General features: G+C 39.1%; 1 protein-coding gene across 7 annotated transcripts in view; it reads left to right on the top strand.

The window, feature by feature from the left end:
- Positions 1-23,041, top strand: part of LOC136864693 (SPRY domain-containing SOCS box protein 3) — a 261,046-nt gene that overhangs the window by 99,871 nt on the left and 138,134 nt on the right. For 6 of the 7 annotated variants that reach the window (XR_011017856.1, XM_068226383.1, XM_067142010.2 and 3 more), the window contains exon 5: positions 497-622. The exons of the other annotated variant lie outside the window; for it this stretch is intronic. Coding sequence is in view for 5 of the 6 variants with exons in the window: in XM_068226383.1 (XP_068082484.1) it covers positions 497-622 (126 nt within the window). In the remaining variant the exon portion in view is untranslated. The remainder of the gene's footprint in view (positions 1-496; positions 623-23,041) is intronic. 7 annotated transcript variants of the gene reach the window in all.

The raw sequence follows: 23,041 nt of genomic DNA, 5'->3' as shown, positions 1-23,041 counted from the left end.
GACCACTTACTAGGCCACTCAGCCGTTGCCAATGGTTCACGAACTAAGACGTGACTACAGTAACCCACAAACATTTACGACGCGCAGGTCGCCTACGGGCATCAAATCAAAAGACCTGTATGTGGCGAGCTGAACTTGTCCTCGGACACTCCCACTACTAAAAGCCATACACCAATACATATGGTGATGAAGTGGGGATTTGGGGATATTTGAATAATAATAATAATAATAATAATAATAATAATAATAATAATAATAATAATAATAATAATATTGAGTAAGCCTTTTCTTGTTGTCCACTATTCTTAATTTTTTCTCCTGAATCTACAAGACCTTTTTAAATGTTTTTTACTACAACTTTAGATCAATATGGAAATGAGCCCTTCGAATTTTAAATGTGAATGGTATTTCTTGATATTGAGAAGTGTTATACCCTACCAGGCTCTGTGTACTGAGTACTATGCAGGAATCCTACATTTTCCATTCTTATTTTCAGGATCGATACAACACAGCGGTACATATGAAAGATATGGACCACCCTTTGTCCAGGGCAGCATCGTCGGAATATTCTTGGATATGTTCCGTGGCACTATAACTTTTTATCTAAATCGGCAATCTTTAGGTGAGAATTTATACAAATATTCTACTATACATGCATGGTTTTGAAATAATAGGAGTTCTACAAATTAAGTTACTAAAATATTTGAAATCATGACATTACAACTGTCACATGATGATGATAAATAACCAAACTTGAATTCTTCAGCTGTTGTTACCTTGACTGACATGATTTGGTTTATCTGGATACTTACGGTACGGTGCTTTGTAAATAGCACAAACCTGGAGTCCATTAGAATTTTTACGACTGCACATTTCAAGTATTTCATGTGATTAGCTTTCACATGAATCATGCCTTAAAGAAAGAGTGCCTGGAGTTAAGGCTTATCTAAATGCTGGCTCCAGAGGATTGGGATGCAGATTTCATGTTTATCTTTTAAATTTTGTAAGCTCGTAATAAGAATGAGCTGCATTTTGTCGGTGCTTTCACTCCCAACTACACAATTCCAGTGTGAATAACACCATTGTTAAGAGCATATATCTCTCTCTCTTTCGCTCTCTCATGCAAGATCAGTATCTGGAATGATTTATGTAACCTCAGTAGGCTCACTTTGCTAGTTCATGTTAGGAACTTCCACAGGTTAAGAGATGACTATGTATATGAAAGGTAATACATTTGTTGTTTTAACATTAAGTGATTCATTTGAGAGTGAGTTAACTCATTAAAGCCCAACTTATCTTTTTACTTCAAAAAAATTGAACATACAAAATATATTAGTTCAGTCTAGAGAATGTCAATAATTTTTGTTCTCCTTGTCAGGCAATCAGTAGCCCAAAATCACCCTGGTCTGTAAAGACAGCTGGGCATTAATATTTTCAAAACGTACTAAATAATGAACAAGTACACTTGTCATTTTCATGTGTTTTATGTTTAAACGTTATTCCTTAAAGCAATTGCAGAACATTCAAGCCAATACACGTAATTACTGAAACATATTTCGGTTGTCAAGTGTTTTTTAAAGACTGCGGTAAGGTTCAAAATATCTTGGGCAGAGTGTTACATTTGCAGAATGTTTTTTGCTAGTTGCTTTACGTCGCACCGACACAGATAGGTCTTATGGCGACGATGGGACAGGGAAGGGCTAGGAGTGGGAAGGAAGCGGCCGTGGCCTTAATTAAGGTACAGCCCCAGCATTTGCCTGGTGTGAAAATGGGAAACCACGGAAAACCATTTTCAGGGCTGCCGACAGTGGGGTTCGAACCTACTATCTCCCGAATACTGGATACTGGCCGCACTTAAGTGACTGCAGCTATCAAGCTCGGTGCAGAATGTTAGTGGTCTACCTTTACAGCCTTTCATCTGAGAATGTCTCTGTGAAGAACATTTAGCCATAAGATGACCTCTTCCATCAAACCTGAGATCAAACCGTAATACATTGGGTGATGAAAGTGGCCGTTCCATATTCTTCCCGTTTAGAAACTTACTCAGATGTTGCACTGCCAAGAATCATATGAATTCAAGCAAGTCCAGGGAATCCTGTCTGTGTATTTCTTTGTAGACAATCCAGCCATTTACTACAGCCATGTCCAGAATTCTTATGAAGAGGGCCCAGAACCACCGTTTTTCCACAGACTGAAGTAGCATATTTTTCTGCCAACCAGTCATGAAGGTCTGCTCCACCCATATACATACTGTAGTGATTTATGATAAGTGGTTGTTGGAACACTGATCTCTGTGTTGTATTTCTGTTCGACCTGCTTACAGAAGCCACTGGCTCTATTACATTAGTTTGATACAACAGTTACACATTTATCATCATTCCATTTCACAAAAAGAATTTCACCTTTGAATGTCATATGTATAATCGTATAAACCCTGTGGTGATTTTTGCAGTGTTTTTGTATCCTGGAGGGGGCAATTCCCATGTCGGTTTTTTCCAATTTTTTTTTTTTTATTTTTATTTTTTTACAAGATGCTTTGTCGCACCAACTCGGATAGGTCTATGGTGATGATGGTATAGGAAAGGGTTAAGAGTGGGGTGGAAGCGACCACAGCCTTAATTAAGGTACAGCCCCTAGCAGTTTGCCTGGTGTGAAAATGGGAAAGCATGGAAAACCATCCTCAGGGGCTGCCGACAGTGGGTTTTGAACCCACTGTCTCTCGAATGCAAGCCGATAACTACTTGACCCAAACCGCGCAGCCACTTACTCGGTGCTTGTAAAAAAAAAAAAGTTATCAAAATAGATGTTATGAAAATGAGAGCTATCAAGGCTATCCAACTTATTCAACACCACTCTGCTGTCTAAAACCAAGTCATTCCTGTCATTGGCTTAACTTCCAATATTGTATCTTTTGCACACTATAAGTCAAATTTGTAACCACCCATTAGAACTGCATAGAGCCCTCAGCTTGCAACCAAATCGTGTAGGTTTCTCATGAATGGTAGCTTGACATTATTGGGACGACTGCAGAAACGATGACTAGTTTTAAGGCTTAGACGACGTCTACCTAAACGGCATCTAAGTTGTGAACGATCTTCCATTGAATAAACAATGTTCAGCCGGAGTTTGGCTAGACGTCATTTAAAGTTTCAATATTGGTTCAAAAATGGAAATAGAAGTATCTTTCATGCAACGCTTTGCTTGTCGCAACCAATGAAATTCCTTGGTGCATGTGCCAAACGTTAGTCAGCTCTAGTCTTCCTACACATTACTCAACTATGGCTAAGCATGAGCATAACTTGTCCACAGGTAAGAATACCACTTTCAGTGGAAGAATATCACTTTCGGTGGAAATTAAATCTCACAACATTATCGACACCAAAGCAACACGCCACCGTACGAGGAAATGTAGCTTTGTTGTTATAGTGAGTGTGTTCTAAATAGCTTTGGCGAAGAGAAGATGAAACAATAGTACTGTGTAACCAAATGAGGTTTATGGGCCATATAGATGTAGCTTGCATTCTAGAGATCATAGGTTCAAAACACACCATCGGCAGCCTTGAAGATTGTTTTCCGTAGTTTCCCCATTTTTATACCAGGCAAATACTAGGGCTGTTATTATGGCCACGGCTCTTCTTTCCCGGTCCTTGCCTTTTTCTGTCTCATAGTTACCAAAAACTTATCTGAATTAGCACGAGGATTATTAACAAAAAAACACACACAACATACTTTTTACTTGTTACTATTCTATGTCCTTAACTTGGCAGTAAATATAAGTGAATTCCTCCCGGTTGATGTATGTGACAGCCCTCTGATGATCAGGACAAGTCATTCTTATTTGGATGTAGTTGAAGTTGACCTATAATTCCATGGAAATTATCCCAAGTATAATAAAATATATCGGTTGCCAAGAACTGTAGTCAAGTTGACAGTTACCAAACTGTGTAAAGTAACAAGTCTCTTGAAAAGTGAAATGGTATTTTAAACTGTACCTTCCCGTACATTTCAAATGAATTGGTGCGGTTTCACAACAGACGACTCACAGAGAGGCTGACTGACTAACCTTTCTTCCTGGAATTGTCTAGACATTATACAAATTATATACTTCATGGTACATAACCTCTTATTTTGATTCACTCCTCACATTTGAGGTTAAACAGTGTTCTCGGCAGTGTTTAAACATAGCCGGTTGAACATCAGTTTTAGACAGTGTCTAAGTCATAAATAATGTCTGTGCAATGCGGCAGTCATACTTAGCTGATTAATCGTAGACTTCGTCTACACACAGTTTCTGCAATCGGCCCCTTGAGTCCATAATATTTTACGATCATGTCATCTATGGCTGGATGGATGTACCAGATATACCTCCCGTGCGAATCATGTGACCTTGCCGCATGGGGAGGGTTGTGTCCCAGTGAAGCAGATAGCCGAGCTGCAGGTGCAACCATATCGGATGGGTATCTGCCGAGAAACCAGACTAACGAATGGTTCATCGAAAGGGGGGTAGTAGCCTTTCAGAAGTTGCAAGGGCAGCAATCTGGATGATTGACTGTCTGATATGGCCTTGTAATAATACTTAAAACGGATAAGCGTGGTGATACTGCTACACGGCTGAAAGCAACGGGAAACCACAGCCTTAACAAACTCCCGATGACATGTAGCTCTCTCTGTATGCATGATGTACTGATGATGGCTTCCTCCCGAGTAAAATATTCCAGTGGTAAAGTAGTCCGCCATTCAGATCTCCGGGTGGAGACTACATGAGAGGGGCAATGATTAGAAAGATGGATACTGACATTGTGCGATTCGGAGCGTGGGATATTAGAAGTTTGAATCGTTACGGTAGGTTAGAGAATCTGAAAAGGGAGATGGATAGACTAAAGTTAGATGTAGCTGGTAAAAGTGAAGTACATTGGCAGGAAGAGCAGGATTTTTGATCAGGTGACTACAGAATTTACGTACACAAAATCAAACAAAGGAAATGCAGGAGTTGATTTAATAATGAATAAGAAAATAGGGCAGCGGGTAAGCTACTTTTACCACCATAGTGAAAGGATTGTTTTCAAGGTACACACCAAACCAATGCCTACCACAATAGTGCAGGTCTATATGCCTACTAATTCAGCTGATGATGAAGAAATCGAAAGAATATATGAAGAGATAGAAGATTTAATACAATACCGTATTTACGCGAATAACCTCCGCACCCTAATTTTAGGAAGACTCATTTTGAAAAAATGAAATTAACTAAAATTCCTTCCATCGAAAGAGTAACATAGGCATTTCATATCACTTTGCAAGGTCCACGTGGTCTTTACGCAAATATGAAAGTGTAAATTTACTGATATAGCTCCTTTCTTGAACATATTTGAGATGATAAAAATAAATTATCACTGCTATAAAATATATTTTCCATGAAAATTAGCAAGTAGGCCTAGGTATTTCATTCATCTGAACTTGCAATAGACTCTATTCTCTGTAGATCGGAAGATTCCTTGTCTCATGCATCACTAGAGTCCTCTCTTAAATTCTTCACGCTCCATGTCTAAAACAATTTTCGCACGCGGTCTCTTTTTACTCCGATATTGACACGACCTATGGTGGATAATACTTTTTGTGCAATGTAATCACTTGAAACAGACACACTGGTAAACTTGGATGTTAGTTTTGCGATGCAGTAAAACCTCGTTGATTCGAAGCCATTGGGATGCAAAAATCAGACTTCGAATTACATGATTTTGAATTAACTGCATACTCTTACTTCCGAAATGCCTAAGCATGCCGCATCACAAAATATTCTAAGATCCGTTACTGCATGCGATTAACATTGATTCACAGTTTAAACCTTTCAAATGCCATGGAAAAGAACTATGTCCAAAATGTGTCTACGAAGGTGCAATTGCATTATTCAAATAATGCATTTGGATAACTCACTGGCAAACACCACTACACACAATGAAAGAAAAAAGAAAAAAAAATGATTCAAATGCGTGGAGAAATTTGCTCCCCTGTGCAAGTTCTTTGTTCATTGGATTACTGTACTGTATACATTTTAGATGTCTTGTACTAGCATAGAAAGTACCCAATGCCCTCAAAACATCGCAGCTTATCGAACATTCCTATTACGAGGGGAGGATGTACATAGGTCTCCTCTTGCTTCCGTCTGCATTGCAACACAGGACAGTAAGTCTATCCTTTTACGACTTCCGCCACGTCACAATGTATTCTAAGACCCATTAATGCATGCAGTCACCTTGATTCACAGTTTAAACCTTTCAAATACCATGAAAGAACTATTTCCGAAATGTATCCCACAAGGTGCATTTACAGTATTCAAATAATGCACTTGGGTAAATCACTGACAAACATAACCTCATGCGACGAAAGAAAGAAAAAAAATGATTCAAAGAAGAGGATAAATTATGCTGGCTCCCCTGTGCAAGTGCTTTAATTTTTAGATTTCTGTGCTGTTTGCATTTTTAGATGCCTTGTACTTGCATGGAAAGTACCAGGCGCCCTTAAAACTTCATGGCGTATCGAACTTTCCTATGGCGAGGGGAGGCTTACAACACAACACAACACAGCACAGTGACCCCATCTCCTTTAAAAAAGTCAGTTTGGGCTAGGCATAAAAAAACGATGCAGTTTCATTGGCATTGACAATATTTTTCGGTGCGTACGAATTGATTATAATCATGAGCCATTCTTCTTCGCCAAATGTCTGCATCGCCAGTGTTCGCGGATTCTGCTTCTCCGCACACTGCCTGTTATGTGATATTGTGGCGTTCCTTAAAACGCTGAATACAAAAGAATGAAGATTTCACTCGAACCTAGCAACCATGAAACACACTGTCGACACTCCAAAGTGAAAGTGCGGAAAGCTACCCCTGTATGTTCCGTAAGACGCCTTCTATCGTGACACGGAGAAATTTTGAATTTAAATTACTCTGTAAAAAACTATATTTTAAAAATGTATACAGTTTTAAATTAAAAGTCTGAATAGTTTTCCATTTAAAAATGACAAATGGGGGCAGTTTTCTTCCATCTGCAGTTACACAAAGCATAACTGTACACCCAACTGATAACTAGGTGAGCAGGAGCGTGTTGCCAACCTTGACGTAAATGAAACCCGCACCCCAATTTCATGCCTCAAATTAAAAATAAAAAAATAAAAAAAAACAGGGGGTTATTCATGTAAATGTGGTATGTACTGTAAAAGGTGACTAGAATCTAATTGTGATGGGGGACTGGAATGCAGTGGTAGGCCAAGTAAGAGAAGGCAATACAGTAGGAGAATTCAGATTGGGACAAAGGAATGAAATAGGAAGACGGCTTGTTGAATTCTGCACCGATCATAATTTAGTCCTTGCTAATACTTGGTTCACACACTGCAAACGACGGCTGTGTACGTGGACGAAACCGGAGACACAGGAAGGTATCAAATAGACTTCATTATGATTAGGCAAATATTCAGAAACCAGATACTGGATTGCAAAACTTTCCCAGGAGCGTACGTGGACTCTGACCACAACTTGCTGGTCATGAAATGTCATCTGAAGTTGAAGAAATTGGAGAAAGGAAGGAATTCAGGGGGATGGAATCTAGACAAGTTGAAAGAAAAGAGTGTGGGGGGACTGTTTCAAGGAACATGTTGCACAAGTCTAAATGAAAAGGCTGAAGGCAGCACAATAGAGGAAGAATGGATAGTCATGAAAAATGAGGTCACTAGGGCTGCTGAAGAAATGTTAGGAAGAAAGGAAAGATGGCATTTGAAGGTGCTTAAATAAGTCAGCCCCGTGTCGATAGATTTACTGGCACGCATAAAATGTGGTGTTACAGAAGAATGCTGATGGTGAGACGGATAGATCGAATCACGAATAAAGAGATACTGAATCGAATTGATGAGAGGTCCATGTTTCACTTCCATACTCATGCAGGACAAAATTCCGTCACCTTGGCGTTTCTGAAAACCGTCGAAAAGTATATCGTGGGATGTGAAAACTATAACATTATTATAGGATACATCTTAAGACATCGAGGACTTGTGCAGTTGGTTTTTTGAGGGAAGTATAGATGGTGAGAATGGTAGGGGTAGACTAAGGTATAAATATGGCAAGCAGATTAGAGCAGGTGTAGGATACAGCATTTACGTAGAAATGAAAATGTTAGCACAGGATAAGGTGCTCGTAAGCTAGAGTGGAGTGATACGTCAGCATCAGACCGGTCTGTGGACTGATGGCTCAAGGAACAACAACCAGATTGTTGGAAGGACTCATTTAGCATAGATATAAGTGGCCTCACTTTGAATCCTCTATCTTAATTCTGATCATTAGCAAGAGTGTTGTAAAAATGAATACAGCTCTTCATTTTTAGGTATTGATTTGAGGCATAGCGGTTTTTACAATGTCTATTCCCAAATCTGGCTTCTCTGACCATTAGTGCCTCTCAGAAGGAAGTCCTGAAAGTAGTAATATGCGTAAGAAAATTCTGAGATCATGAGGATCAAAGGAGAAGTCGAAAGTGTTTTTATAGGAGGCTGCGTACAAAATTGTTTCCTCAACAATAAATTCAAACCTATCACTATAATGTAGAATTTTCTCTCCAGTCACAAATGGCATGCAGTTCTTCTAACCTTCTCCACAGTATTTAATACAGAACTTAGAAAGAATTCAACTAAGATTCATGAAATGGATGAGCTACAAAGGTTTGGGTGTTTCTCTCTCTCTCTCTCTCTCTCTCTTCGTCCGATTACAACTTTTTCTAAGACTGAGTATGAGGACATTGCACACTCACTGCAGTTGTGCCAATGCCCTCTTTCTTTACATATGCCTTTATAAGTGTCTGATGAATAGAGTTAATTTCTCAACACCATTGGGGTTGATTCCATGATATGTTCCTTGCCAAAACACTAAGCAAAGGTATATTTTCCATCTGCCTAAAATGAGAACGTGACTTGGGCAAACTCATGGCTGTTGAGGTCTCGAAAATCACTGAATGAGGTGGGTGAATCAATGGACACTTTTCACTTGCTACTATCTAAAGTTAGACGTGTCCTAGTGGCCTCCAGAATACAAGATCCTCGCTGTATAAATTTCTGTAGCTTTATTTTAAACATGGTAATTATTTTGTGAGATTTGTTTTTATTTTTTTAAAGGTGTTTTAAATATGTGTATATAAAAATCTCTAGATTTATTTTAAACAGGGTAATTTTTGGATTCTTATTTATTTATTTATTTATTTATTTATTTATTTATTTATTTATTTATTTATTTATTTATTTATTTATTTATTTATTTATTTATTTATTTATTTATTTAAGATGTATCTCTTGTATATAATGTTACTGAATCATCTGTAATTGGGAACATATCCTGTTGATGATAAATCTGTCATTTCTTCCAATTTTTCATTTGAAGCATGGTCATTTTCTGGAATTTGTGTGTACTTGGCTGCACATTTTTTGTTTCTTGCAGTTTGGTTGGAGAGGTTTCCTTCTTTAGTTGTTTTCTCAGGCCTTAGAACTAGTCATTTGTGGTAAGTCACTCTTTTTAGAAGTAGTGAAATGTGTAACCGGTACTTCAGCGGTTACACAAACGCAGTTAAAGGGAGGAAAGTAAATCAAATTACAAGGTACCTAAACACTATACACACCGTAATCATGTAATGAACTGTGGCAAAAACAGCAGAAGTAAATAATCTGTGAGGGCAACTTGACGATAACAAACAAGGAACATGGGACGTAACTGGGAACCTACCACGGGCGTGGATATGTCCAGGTTGCGGTTTGGAAAAATTAACAGTGATCATTGATTTTCAAAATATTATTTACAAAATGGACTTTGCAAAATAAATAATTTACGAACAGTTTCAGTCAATGTGGAAAATACCGATACACCTTTCGTAAGATACAGATTGTAACCGCTACTACAGTAGTTACACAAAGCACTAAACACAATAAAAGGGGCAGGTAAGAGCAACTACACAATATCAGAAACCACTACACACTCAGAGAAACATTAGCTGAAATTACGCGGATCTCCGCCGACCGAAACATACGTAAATATCAGTAGGGCCAACTAGTGGACAATAAACCAGGAAAGTGGAAGGAACTACGACCTACCGAGGGCATGGACATGGCTTAAGTTGCGGTTTCCGAAATAATTCGCCGTGATCCTTAAATTTGAAAGATATTATTTACAAGTGAAATTTTACAAATACATTCCGCACAAAATCCACCAACTTGCAACTTACGAACTATATTCACTGTGATACCATAACTTAGAGGACCTTTGATAATACCTTGGTACAAGTTCAATATTTCAAACCAACTATACATCTAGTTACAAATCCAGTTCTACAATGCAATTTACCGTGAAGTAAACGTACTCTCCAAAACTCTAGCATACATCAAGTGACACTGAACTACCAGAGGCAAACCCCAAGGTAAATATATTAAACTACAATCTACATATTTAGTGAAACAAGAAATGGGAATGCCTCGAAAACAAACAGGCAAACCCAGCTGAAAAGCTAAGGCATCATAAATAATTAATTTGATGAATCTAGGTTAGGCTAGGGCAGACTCCTATACGAAATAGCAACCGAACAATACGGAAATTTTAGCCAGAACGGAATGTAAGAGTGCTTACCCGAAGGTGGCCCATCCCGGAAGCAAGGCGTCGCACACGACGTAAAACTTCAGACAGACCAAGACCGGATAAGGCAGGCCAGGCCAAGACAAGACAAGACGACGAAATGCTGCCTCGCACTCTATATAAAGGTAAACCCTGGCCTTGGAGTAGCCAATCAGAATCCATGAGTCCGCCTATCCCCTCCTAGGTTCACCAATCACAATTCCTACTACAGTCACGAACTTTAAATAACATTCTCGAATACACACGCTCGCGAACCTTCCCTTTCCAGAACAGTCAGAAAATATATTCTAGAAGACATAACCAACAAAATACATCACACCCTGCTCAAAAATTCATGTAACATTTCTGGATACTTCCAGTAAGTACAGAACTGAAATCTACTATTTACTAATACCATATGTTATGAAATATTACACTGTACAGGTTAGGTCGTTACAAATAAAACATTATCACCACATTTTACAAATAAAGTCTTCAATAAACATTTTCCACTTCCACTACATTGTTCACCTGCGACATCTTCCTCCCCCCGAAAGTCGAGCCACGCTCGACCATTAACATAGTTTCACTGGGGAGAAAGCGATAAAATGTTCTCACACAGTACAGATAGTAAAGATACATTACTGTAACGCACACGATTTCTTGAAGTTGACTTTCTAAGCAATCAAAACAAACTGTCGTTACACCAAGGTCCTTTTAGTAGCCAGGATTTTACGATTTACCAATAATTTTTAAAAATAATAAAGGTGTTCATAGATCCACCTATTCAATAAATATCACAAAATCTACATGGATAGTCACATTACACTTCAAAACGCCTTCTGACCCTTTCACAGTTTTTTAGACAATTTGTACTCTGACCACCAAAGGATGTACACACTTTCTTTGTGCCAAATGTTTGTCATCCAGGAACTGCTCACTTTGTTCCTAAACAGCGTTCAAAGCCTCCTTATAGGCGAGATTACGGACTAAGTATTTTGCACCACTTTTCCACACCAGTCACAGCACAACTAGGCCACAGGTTCTCGATTGACCATGCTTGCTGATGGAGTAATACGGCCTTCCATGTCAGCCTATTCTTCTCCCATGGTTATCGGCCTGTAGTTGACTATCGGATGTTGAACCGTAAGGTGGTCCTCCAATCTGACCCCCTTCCTGATTTGCACTCTTGTTTTTCTTGGTTCGCTAATGCAAAAATTTTCACCACCTTCGATTTAAATCAGGCCTATTACCAGATACCTCTTGCCGAAGAATCCAAGCATCTCACTGCATTTGCGACCGATTGGAACCTATATGAATTTGAGCGCGTCCCTTTTGGTCTGGCAACTGGAGCAGCCATCCTTACAAGGTTACTGGATTATGTCTTATCTGACATTAAGTCCAAGTTCGTTTATAATTACCGTGACGATCTCGTAATTTTTAGTGAATCCTTCCAGGAACACCTTCTCCATCTCAACGAAGTGGACAATCGATATGGAGGAGAGCGAACAGGTATGTTATCCGTAACTTCAGTTTTGTATTCTAAGACATTGGTGACACCTAACCTGTCGGTGAAGACATCAGGGAACTTATCACAGAGTTTCTTAAGTTGATTGGCCTGCTCTTCAGGTAAGTGATTAAAATCAAAAGCCTTGGGTTCATCAGAATCTTCAGGAACAGCGTTAACGTGACAAGGCAGAATAGGGGAGCGATCACACAGCTCAAAGTTTCTTGCACAAAATTTAAAATGGAATCTGTTGAACTGGAGGTCCAAAATCTTGCCTGTTTTAACAATAAAATTGGCACCCAATATGAATTGGCAGGATAAATCTTTTGCCGCTAGTACTGGCATTTTCCAGGTGAAATCACGGACTCTAATCTTGACCGCTAGTGATCCTACAATGTTCAATGAATTGGAATTAGCAGTATGGCAGGTTAAGGACATGGGTTCTAATGTAGGTAACTTGCAAACAGTTTTCATAGAATCATACCAAGTCTCATTCATCAAGCTGACACTACTCCCAGAGTCTAGTAACGCGCAGACAGGTTCATTATTTACCTCTATGCACAAAAACGGTAGTTTACAAGCAGGTATGGCAGAAATCCTACAAGATTGCAAGAAATGAACACCAGGGTCAGACTGGGAGCAATCATTAGTCTCAGAATTAAGTAAATCATCCAAGATACAGTCATGATTGACAAGACAAGAAGCCATGTTTTTGTGTTTACCATCAGAGCTGGCAGTTAGGCATCTAGCACTATTATGGCCTGGGGGTCCAGAGCCAGAAGTGTTACATGGGCACTGCCTAGAGAAGTGCCTAGTTGATCCACAGTTACTGCAAGAAGAATGGGTGGAAGAGCCTCTACCCATGGCAGGTTTCGCATTGCCTAATGTCCCAGCCTTGGGACAATACCGCTCGAGATGAGCCGTGGAGCCATAATTGAAGCACGAACGAGGATTACGCGATTTGGAAGCAGGTGACGGGGTGGTTTTAGAATCCTGGGGAGGGGGTATGCTCATAGGAGGTGGGGCTAATGCAAGGCGTAACTGGTCAGCATATCGAACGCCTTCAGCAGAAACTGTAACGGCTTCCAACTGGGCGAACGTGGCTGGTCGGGGTGAAAGAGCCAGATATGATCTATAGTTCAGGGCGAGACCTTCAATTGTGTTGGCAACCATCTGGGCCTCTGAATAATGGAGCCGGAAAATCTTAGCCTGGAGCTTAATATCTTGGACATATTCAGATAATGATTCGTTGAGATGTTGTACTCTGAAATAGTGCTTCTGCACTAATGCGGACAAGGCACGAGCCGGAATGAAATATTCAAGCACATGGGCATGAAATTGATCTACAGACCATCTTTCAGAAATGGCCCTGATAATATGCTCCGAAAGAGCTCCAGATACATGCAGGTATAGAATTTGAAATGCATGGTCGTTACCGAGATTATACACTATTGCCTGATCCTTGAACTCGTTTAGGAACCGAAGGAAAGAAATAACCTCATCAATGGAGTTAGCTGAAAATTTAGAGACTTCCTTAAACACAGTGGTCAACGGGTGAAGCACATTAGAGAAAATCTGGGGAAGAACAGGTGTAGGGGGTGCTTGGGAAAGCTTGGAATGGTCCAGAGGGGTTACTGCGGCATCGTACCTTTGATTCGGGGGTCCTTGTGAAAAGGACGGAGTACAGGATAGGTTAGGACTAACATTAGCCTGCAACGTTGCGGGTGCGGACGACGTCATTTGAGAAAGGTTCTCACTAATCTGAGAGACCATCGGGGCATTAACCTGTTGTGTAGGGGTTATGCAACCTAAAGGAGCACTAGATACCGGTGGTGCTAAGACAGGGGGGTGGTTTTGCAGCATTGAATCAGAACCGGGCTGATTAACAACAGAGGGCAAACACTGAGCCACAACAGAATTACCAGTTACCACAGGAAAACTTGTACGGGTACCAACATGCAAAAGAGATATATCATTAAAATGACTTACAGGTGTCCTTGTTCCAGACAACGAAGCAGAAGATCCCAGGTAAGACTCCTGAATAGGCCTAACACCAGCACTAGGTGTCAGATTGCACACTTGAGCAGCAACAGATGCATTACCAGAATTAACATTTTAACACCCTTCAGATGGGATAGACACTTGAATTTCAGAAACTGTGTTATCCAACTTACTGCCTTCAAGCAAACAACTGATTCTGTCGAAAATTCTGGAAAACTGTTCTAGTAAGGCTTGACATTTCTGCCGCTCAACTTCCGGCAATTCGAGAGACAACAAATCCTTAATTCTGTCGAGATGATGTAGTAACTGCCCCTTAACCTGTGCTGATTGTCCATGCGAGGGCTTAGAAGCACCAAAGGACACAAGACTGGCGTTAAATTCAGGTAACCTATCTTTAATCACTGCCAAAAACTCATGCAACTCGTCTGTAGTTAACTCAGGTATGGCTATAGGTAGGTTAAGCGACTGTTTCAACAGGTTAGTGTCATCTCTGACATTGCCTGTTGAATTAATTTTGCAAATTTTTAATTCGTAAATCAGTTCTGCCTTTCTTAAATGGAAAGGATTAGGAACAGCGCGAGCCATCTTGACAGGTAGAAACGAGATTTCAAGTGATATACGAACCACAACTTTTACAGAGTTTTAGGTTAGGTATGATCACATTTCACTTTTCTTCGTCCGCAACCTAGCGCTTGTCTCTGCTTCCGAATGTAACCGCTACTACAGTGGTTACACAAATAAAGCACTAAACACAATAAAAGGGGCAGGTAAGAGCAACTACACAATATCAGAAACCACTACACACTCAGAGAAACATTAGCTGAAATTACGCGGATCTCCGCCGACCAAAACATACGTAAATATCAGTAGGGCCAACTAGTGGACAATAAACCAGGAAAGTGGGAGGAACTACGACCTACCGAGGGCATGGACATGGCTTAAGTTGCTGTTTCTGAAATAATTTGCCGTGATCCTTAAATTTGAAAAATATTATTTACAAGTTAAATTTTACAAATACATTCCACACAAAATCCACCAACTTGCAACTTACGATACCATAACTTAGAGGATCTTTGATAATACCTTGGTACAAGTTCAATATTTCAAACCAACTATACATCTAGTTACAAATCCAGTTCTACAATGCAATTTACCGTGAAGTAAACGTACTCTCCAAAACTCTAGCATACATCAAGTGACACTGAACTACCCGAGGCAAACCCCAAGGTAAATATATTAAACTACAATCTACATATTTGGTGAAACAAGAAATGGGAATGCCTCGAAAACAAACAGGCAAACCCAGCTGAAAAGCTAAGGCGTCATAAATAATTAATTTGATGAATCTAGGTTAGGCTAGGGCAGACTCCTATATGAAATAGCAACTGAACATTACGGAAATTTTAGCCGGAATGGAATGTAAGAGTGCTTACCCGAAGGTAGCCCATCCCGGAAGCGAGGCGTCGCACACGACGTAAAACTTCAGACAGACCAAGAACGGCTAAGGCAGACCAGGCCAAGACAAGACGACAAAATGCTGCCTCGCACTCTATATAAAGGTAAACCCTGGCCTTGGAGTAGCCAATCAGAATCCATGAGTCCGCCTATCCCCTCCTAGGTTCACCAATCACAATTCCTACTACAGTCATGAACTTTAAATAACATTCTCGAATACACACGCTCGCGAACCTTCCATTTCCAGAACAGTCAGAAAATATATTCTAGAAGACATAACCAACAAAATACAACACACCCTGCTCAAAAATTCATGTAACATTTCTGGATACTTCCAGTAAGTACAGAACTGAAATCTACTATTTACAAATACCATATGTTATGAAATATTACACTGTACAGGTTAGGTCGTTACAAATAAAACATTATCACCACATTTTACAAATAAAGTCTTCAATAAACATTTTCCACTTCCACTACACTGCTCACCTGTGACACAGATACATGTTCTTAGAGGCACATAAGTTATATATTCTTTGACGAGAGCCTCCTACAAGTTCAAAGAGTTAAGCAAGTACATCTCAGTACAAATAAAATTCCACAAATACAGTACGTTTTATAGTGAAATCAAAACTAGCTTTTCACATCTGATCAAAAGAGTGGCGATTAGGGCAAACTCCTGTGATACACCGAGAACTAAATGGGACTTAAAATCGGACAGAAAGCAACAGCGCTTACCATTAGGCAACCCATGCTGGTACCGAGGAGACGTTCACAACGTCAAAAACTTCGGCAGGCTCAGCTGGCCAAGACCAAGACGGCTCAGACACTTAAGACCTCAGACCTCTCACGAAATGCTGCCTAGCCCCTTTTAAAGGGAACCCTGGCCTTGGAGTAGCCAATCAGAACACAGGAGCTTGCCCAGATTGACCAATCACAACATTTCCTTCGGTCGCAATGTTTAAATACTTTCTCGAATACATACGATCACGAATCTTCCATTTCCAGATTAGTCGGAACATACTTTCTAGAATACATAACTAACAAAGGCCAACACATCCTATTCAAAAATTCATGTCACAATTTTCTGGACAGTTCCAGTAAATATAGAAATGAAATCTGCTAGTTACAAATACAATATGTTACCAAAATATTTACACTGTACAGGTTAGGTACCAGAATGGAATAAAATATTGTAGCACAACACTCCAGATCATACAGTAAGTACTAGTACTTAAAAAGATTTACAAGTAAAATCTTCTACAAACTCTTTCCACTTCCAATATATTATTCTACACCTGTGTCAAAATGTACTTCAAATGTACTGGGAACATCATTCACATTTACTATACCTGTTGCATTCACTAGATGCTTAATCTTCATTAGTCAGACTATCTGGATGTAGTAGTACCACATCATCAACTGTACCACAGTTATCATTCTCATTGGCAAAGTTATTACTGCATACAATACCTAGTGCTTCTTCTAGGATAATTTCTTTGAATACTAGATAATAATTACTTATACCACTATCTCTGAATGTAATCTTGAAAAAAAAAAGAAAGAAAAAAAGAAATAGCTAATGGACTTGACATATCATTCTCATTCCTTGCTTATTTAGAATTGCAAAAGTATATCTTTAAAACATTATTAAATTCAATAAACTATAAAACATATTTTAAAACTCTATCTACGTATACACTATCCTCTTTTCAAAGAGCACATACAATATTGCTGAACCCCAGTTCACTTTTATTTCAAACAAGAAATTTTGTAGATAGTAAACAATGCATGCAGTAAATGCTTGCTTGCAAGCAACGATGTCAATAGCTGTCACAAGGATAACACAAACTTCCTGTAATAATACTTTATTAATGGTAATATCATTTTGTAACAGAATAGAGAGGGGGAAGACAAACTAAGAAGAAAGGAAACAATCAGTGGAGATAAGAAAAATGTACAAATATCAGAGTCCTGCAGAGCGGCCCAGCCCCATGAGCTGCTTCGGCAATGGACTGCAGTGGGCTTTCAAAGGCTCGAACATAGGAAGCTCACGACGTCATCGCAAGGGCCGGTCTAGGCAGCGCTATGTCATTCGTACGCGGTGAGCCAAGGACTGCACTGTGGTAGTTCTGTGGGCTGACTGCGGCAATGTGTGTAGTGTACTGCGTGTCAGCGGAGTGCCTTGCATTACGGTCGAGTGGAAACAATCCAGTTTGTTGTGGTTGTCCGTTTGACTTCCCCGACCATTCTGTTATCGGAAACGAATGTGGACTGTACTTCCAAAAGAAAAGAAACAGTGGTAAAAAACATGAAGTAAAAAGGAAGAAACAAACGAACTAGACACTGCACGACAGAAGATTTCAGAACCGGATCCTAAACTTAAAAGTCGTATTTGGTTGGTATTCAAGCCTGTAGTTGACGATGATGGGAAAGACTTTAATTTTGTGTGGTGTACAATCTGAGATGAACTTAATGTACACACTAGCAGTTACCCGCGGCTTCTCTCGCGTAGATTTCGTAATTTGGTAAAAGTAATCGTTCCTCGGTACTGTACTAGGACATTATCTGAAAATCCCTAAACTATAAAACCTCACTGAAAAATTGAGTTTCATTTACCCCAGAAATTCTTTGTAAACCACGTTTGTGGTATTGCCTTTGGTGGCTAAGATGACCATGCGATATAGAACTGTACACGTGCGAACGTCTTCTCTCAAGTAAAAAAAATTCTTTATTTTTAAGGGAGATTCCAAATACCTATTTCCACATCTGTAACATATTCAGGTTTTGAGATATAAGTATTCCCATAAATAGAATTCAACCCTTTTATCAGCCCTTCCTCCAGCCCCACCTAAGCAGATTTTCCAAAAACAAAAGGACGATTCTTTATTTTTAAAGAACTTTCCAAGTAGCAAGTTCCATGTCTGTAACATGCAAAGTTTTTGACATACACTGTAGATATTCCAGTACTCATTTTAAAAATTCACCTGCTTTTTCAATTCTTTTCAGTCCCTAAAGTGGTTTTCCGAAAACAAAAAATATGTTTTTATTTATAAAGGAACTTCCAAATACCAATTATCACAACTGTAAAATCTTCAGTTTTTGAGATATATGTATCCTAATGAAAGGAATTCAACACCTATTTCACCCCCACCCCCCCATGTTGGTTTTACCCCGAAAATGCATGTTTTTTAAGTTTTAAAGGTGATTTCAAATACCCATTTTCACGTCTCTAACATCTTTAGGTTTTTTTAGACATAAGTATCTTCATACAAATAACTCAACTAATGTTTCAATCCTTTCATCCCCCCTTAAGTGGATTTTCCAAAACCAAAAGTATACCCATTTCTTTCTTCATAAAGGAGACTCTAAATACCAATTTTTACATCTATAATATCTTCATTTTTTGAGATATCAGTACCCTAATAAAAATAATTCAACCCCCTTTTCAGTCCCTTTTACCACCACGTTAAGTGGTTTTTCCAAAAACAAGATAATACCTGTTTATTTATTTTTAAAATACTAAAAATACCCATTTTCACATCTGTAACATGTTAAGTTTTTTCTTGCTATTTGTTTTTACGTCGCACCGACACAGATAGGTCTTATGGCGACGACGGAATAGGAAAGGCCTAGGAATGGGAAGGGAGCGGCCGTGGCCTTAATTAAAGTACAGTATTTGCCTGTTGTGAAAATGGGGAAACCATGGAAAACCATCTTCAGGGCTGCCAATAGTGGGGTTCGGACCCACTATCTCCCGGATGCAAGCTCACAGTTGCGCGCCCTAACCGCCCAGCCAACTCGCCCAGTGTTAAGTTTTTGAGATATACTGTAGATATGTTCACCATAAAAAAACACGCCAACCCATTTTCAGTCCTTTTTAAACCCCCCCGCAAGTGTTTTTCCGAAAACAAAATAGTACATGTTTCTTTATTTTTGAAAGAGATTATAAATAACACTTCACGTCTGTAACATGTTAAGTTTTTGAGATATATTGTAGATATGCTCAGAGATTATGTGTACAGATTGTGGTTGGCAGCTATGTCCAAACATGTATAATCTCGCTGCTGTAGAATCCTGGAGCTGGTTTGCCATGGTTATGGCAGTTCATTTCTTTATCCGATTCAGAGAGCAGGGGTAGTGTGGAGTCAATATCTCCACAACGGTTGGTTTTAGGGCCTTAAAACATGGTTTTCGGGCCCATAGGGTTTACAGAGTTTTGTTCTTTGTGTCAAGGGGCTTAAAATAAGCTTTGCCTCGTCCGTGTACGCAAATTCAATATTTCGCCTCTATTAGCCTATTATTTTTATATATCTCCCCAGTCGCGCCCCCCCATCCCCACCTCAAACTGTTTTGAAAATAAAATACAGCCCATGTCCCTCAGGGACAATGTATATTACATTAGTAAAAGAATTTTTAGAATCGGTCCAGTAGTTTCTAGATATACACAAACTAACAAAATTCACACTCTCTCTTTATTATATTAGTATAGATTAAAGGAGTCAGACCATAGCAGACTACAGTTACAAGCCGGAGTCATGTAAGTTTGGCAACGTCCATTGGGGGCCAAGGTGAAAGCGCTGGATCTATCCGTGTATGTTGATGACTAGTGAACTTCGTCTCGTGTTTCGTTTAATTTTTCACGGATATACAGTAGGTTGGAGTATATATGACAAGATGTGATAGAATAAGCATACGTAGAGCCTATTATCGAAATAATATGAAGGCTAAGCACGGCTGAGTAGCTTGGACTGTAGGAGCTGGCTTTCTGAGCCCAGCTCAGTCCGGTGGTATTTGAAGGTGCTCAAATACGTCAGCCTCGTGTCGGCAGATTTACTGGCATGTTAAAGAACTCCTCAGGGACAAAATTCCGCCATTTCGGCATCTCCAAAAAATCGTAAAATTAGTTAGACGTTAAATCAATAACATTATTTGTGAAGGTGCGAACTGAATTTGGCTTATTAATAAAATGTTTCGTATATTTGCAGATGCACAGAAAATGTTGTGATTCCATGTATCGTAACAACTATAGCATGAAAAAAGGTTTTGTTATGTCGTTTAGCTTTCCTTCACACGAGGAATTAAAACAAAAATGAATTTGTCATTTTAAACGGGATAATTGGGGGGAAGGATTCAGTCGTATGCATAAAACATGCCACACACGAAAGTTTTTCAGCAGGGGATAAAATTTGTGATAGTAAAGTCAACGTAACTATATTACCACCTAAACCTGATGAGTTTCTCCCTGATGCATGTCCAATTATTTTCCCAAATATGCCAAAAATATTTGTCATCGAAAAGTGTTAAAAGAAAAGGTCCTGAAGGTAGGAGCCTGGAAATGTAGAGTAGAGTCAACAAGAAGATGGATGATATGCCAAATGTAAACCATTTACTCAAAATTCACCAAGATATGAATGTCACTACTGTATAAGTTATCAGGTGTTGGTAAAAGAAGTGGCATGTTTAGCAGATGGTAAAATATCAAAGTGGTCTCAACTAAATGCATATTTATTAAATTATATAGGAACCACTTCTATTAAAATGCTTCACAATCTCATAGAGTATCGTGAGGTAAGCAGTGAAAGCACACTCTTTGTTTTGCCTCAGATTTTTGGGAGAACAATTCGAACTTTGCACTAAAAGGGCCAGGCTGAGTGGCTCAGCGCTAGCCTTCTGACCCCAACTTGGCAGGTTCGATCCTGGCTCAGTCCGGTAGTATTCGAAGGTGCTTAAATATGTCAGCCTCGTGTCGGTGGATTTACTGGCACTTAAAATAACTCCTGAGGGACTAAATTCTGGCACCTCAGCGTCTCCACAAACCATACATGTAGTTAGTGGGGCATACAGCAAATAACATTATTATTATTATTATTATTATTATTATTATTATTATTATTATTATTATTATTATTATTTCACTAAAAGGAAGAAGAGTTAGGCCCTACTCAAAAAGTTTTGTTTGGAACTGCAAAAGCACATTATTTACTGCCAAGAAAGTTTCAAAGTGATAACTTAGAAAGAAGGTATAGTCAGTACTTATAGCTTATTGGTTGTAACTACAATGTTACTGCTCTTCAAGTCCTAGAAAGTGAGATGAAAATTAGGATTAAGGGTGTTCTAGTGTTGCGGTGGTGATGATGGAATGGAAAAGTGAGGTTTGGCTGTAGCCAATTAAAAATGTCTGATTCCATCAAGACAGATGTTATTAGGCTTAATATGTATGTAATAAACAAGTTAGACTCACTTTTATCATGTGGAATTTTTTCGTGAGCATTTAGAGATGTTAGGGGTAATATGTTGTACATTTCTGGATATACACTAAGGACAATATCCAGAAGGATAAACACTTGTTTAGGTCTGCTGCAGAGTAATGAAACAGGTGATCCCTATTTTGAAGAACTTCCGAGGTGGGTTAGTGGTGCCATCACTTTGTGCTGTGTGTGTCTGCAGAACAGTGGTATACAAAGACTACCTGGATTGTGAAAATTGTAAAGAATTTATGTTCTGTCTATCCCGAGCTGCTTTAGGAAGAGATGAAAATTAACAGTTCTGGTTTGAACGCCGTCATTGTGGGCGTGACAATAATGGTGCGATAGTTTGTTTATTGTCTATATTTTCCAATGTCGTGTTAAATAAGTGCTGAAAGCAGATGAACACAAGTTATGTCGGCAGTGAGGATAAAAACACTAAGCGGAGGAAGCTGTCATTGTTCCACAATAATTGAGCTTGTGAGTACTGTTCTTGAAGTGTTTTGTTTTTATTCATGTAAAATGTGTATTTCTAACTTCAGTTAATGCATTTACTGATGTGTGTGTTTCTTAGTACCATTTAACAAAGAGTATACATTTATCATAATCGTCATGTTGGTCTAAATGTAGTAAATATGGGTGAAGTCATTCAAAATCGGACACGCCCCCTTTTCTCTCGGCCTCCATTTGATGGATACAGCGTTGCCAAGTGTACCTTCCGGCTTTAACTGTAGATGGCTCTGAGTCAGACTGATTTTGTCCTTTTCTGATTAGATAAAAAACTTATGATGAACAAGGTGTGCTTGAATGACAAGCATTCGAATGTTTCCGTGTCATCAGACTCCATGTCTATGCCACAGCCTGCCGTAATAATAAAGTTTGCTTCGTGGACTGACGTTCATGATGCTCCTATTCCAACAGATGAGCTGGAAAGATATTTAAAGCAAAATTGTGGAATGGAAGAAGATAGATATAACGTCCCTTTGGAGAACAAGTGGACAAAACTATCAAAAATTTCACCAGATCGCTAAGAAATTATTATGTGCGCAAGCGTCACGTTCAGCTTCAGAGAGAAATTTCAGTGCAGCGGGCTTCGTTCTCAACACATGATGGTCTCTTCTACACCCAGACAATGTTGATACTTTTCTTTTCATTCACAGTAATTCCATTCCACTACCATTATCAATGACCAATAA

Source organism: Anabrus simplex, chromosome 2 (genome assembly GCF_040414725.1).
Source record: "Anabrus simplex isolate iqAnaSimp1 chromosome 2, ASM4041472v1, whole genome shotgun sequence".
Taxonomy (NCBI): domain Eukaryota; kingdom Metazoa; phylum Arthropoda; class Insecta; order Orthoptera; family Tettigoniidae; genus Anabrus; species Anabrus simplex.
The sequence above is the reverse complement of the archived record's forward strand: the minus strand, read 5'-3'. Positions and strand labels throughout refer to the sequence as shown.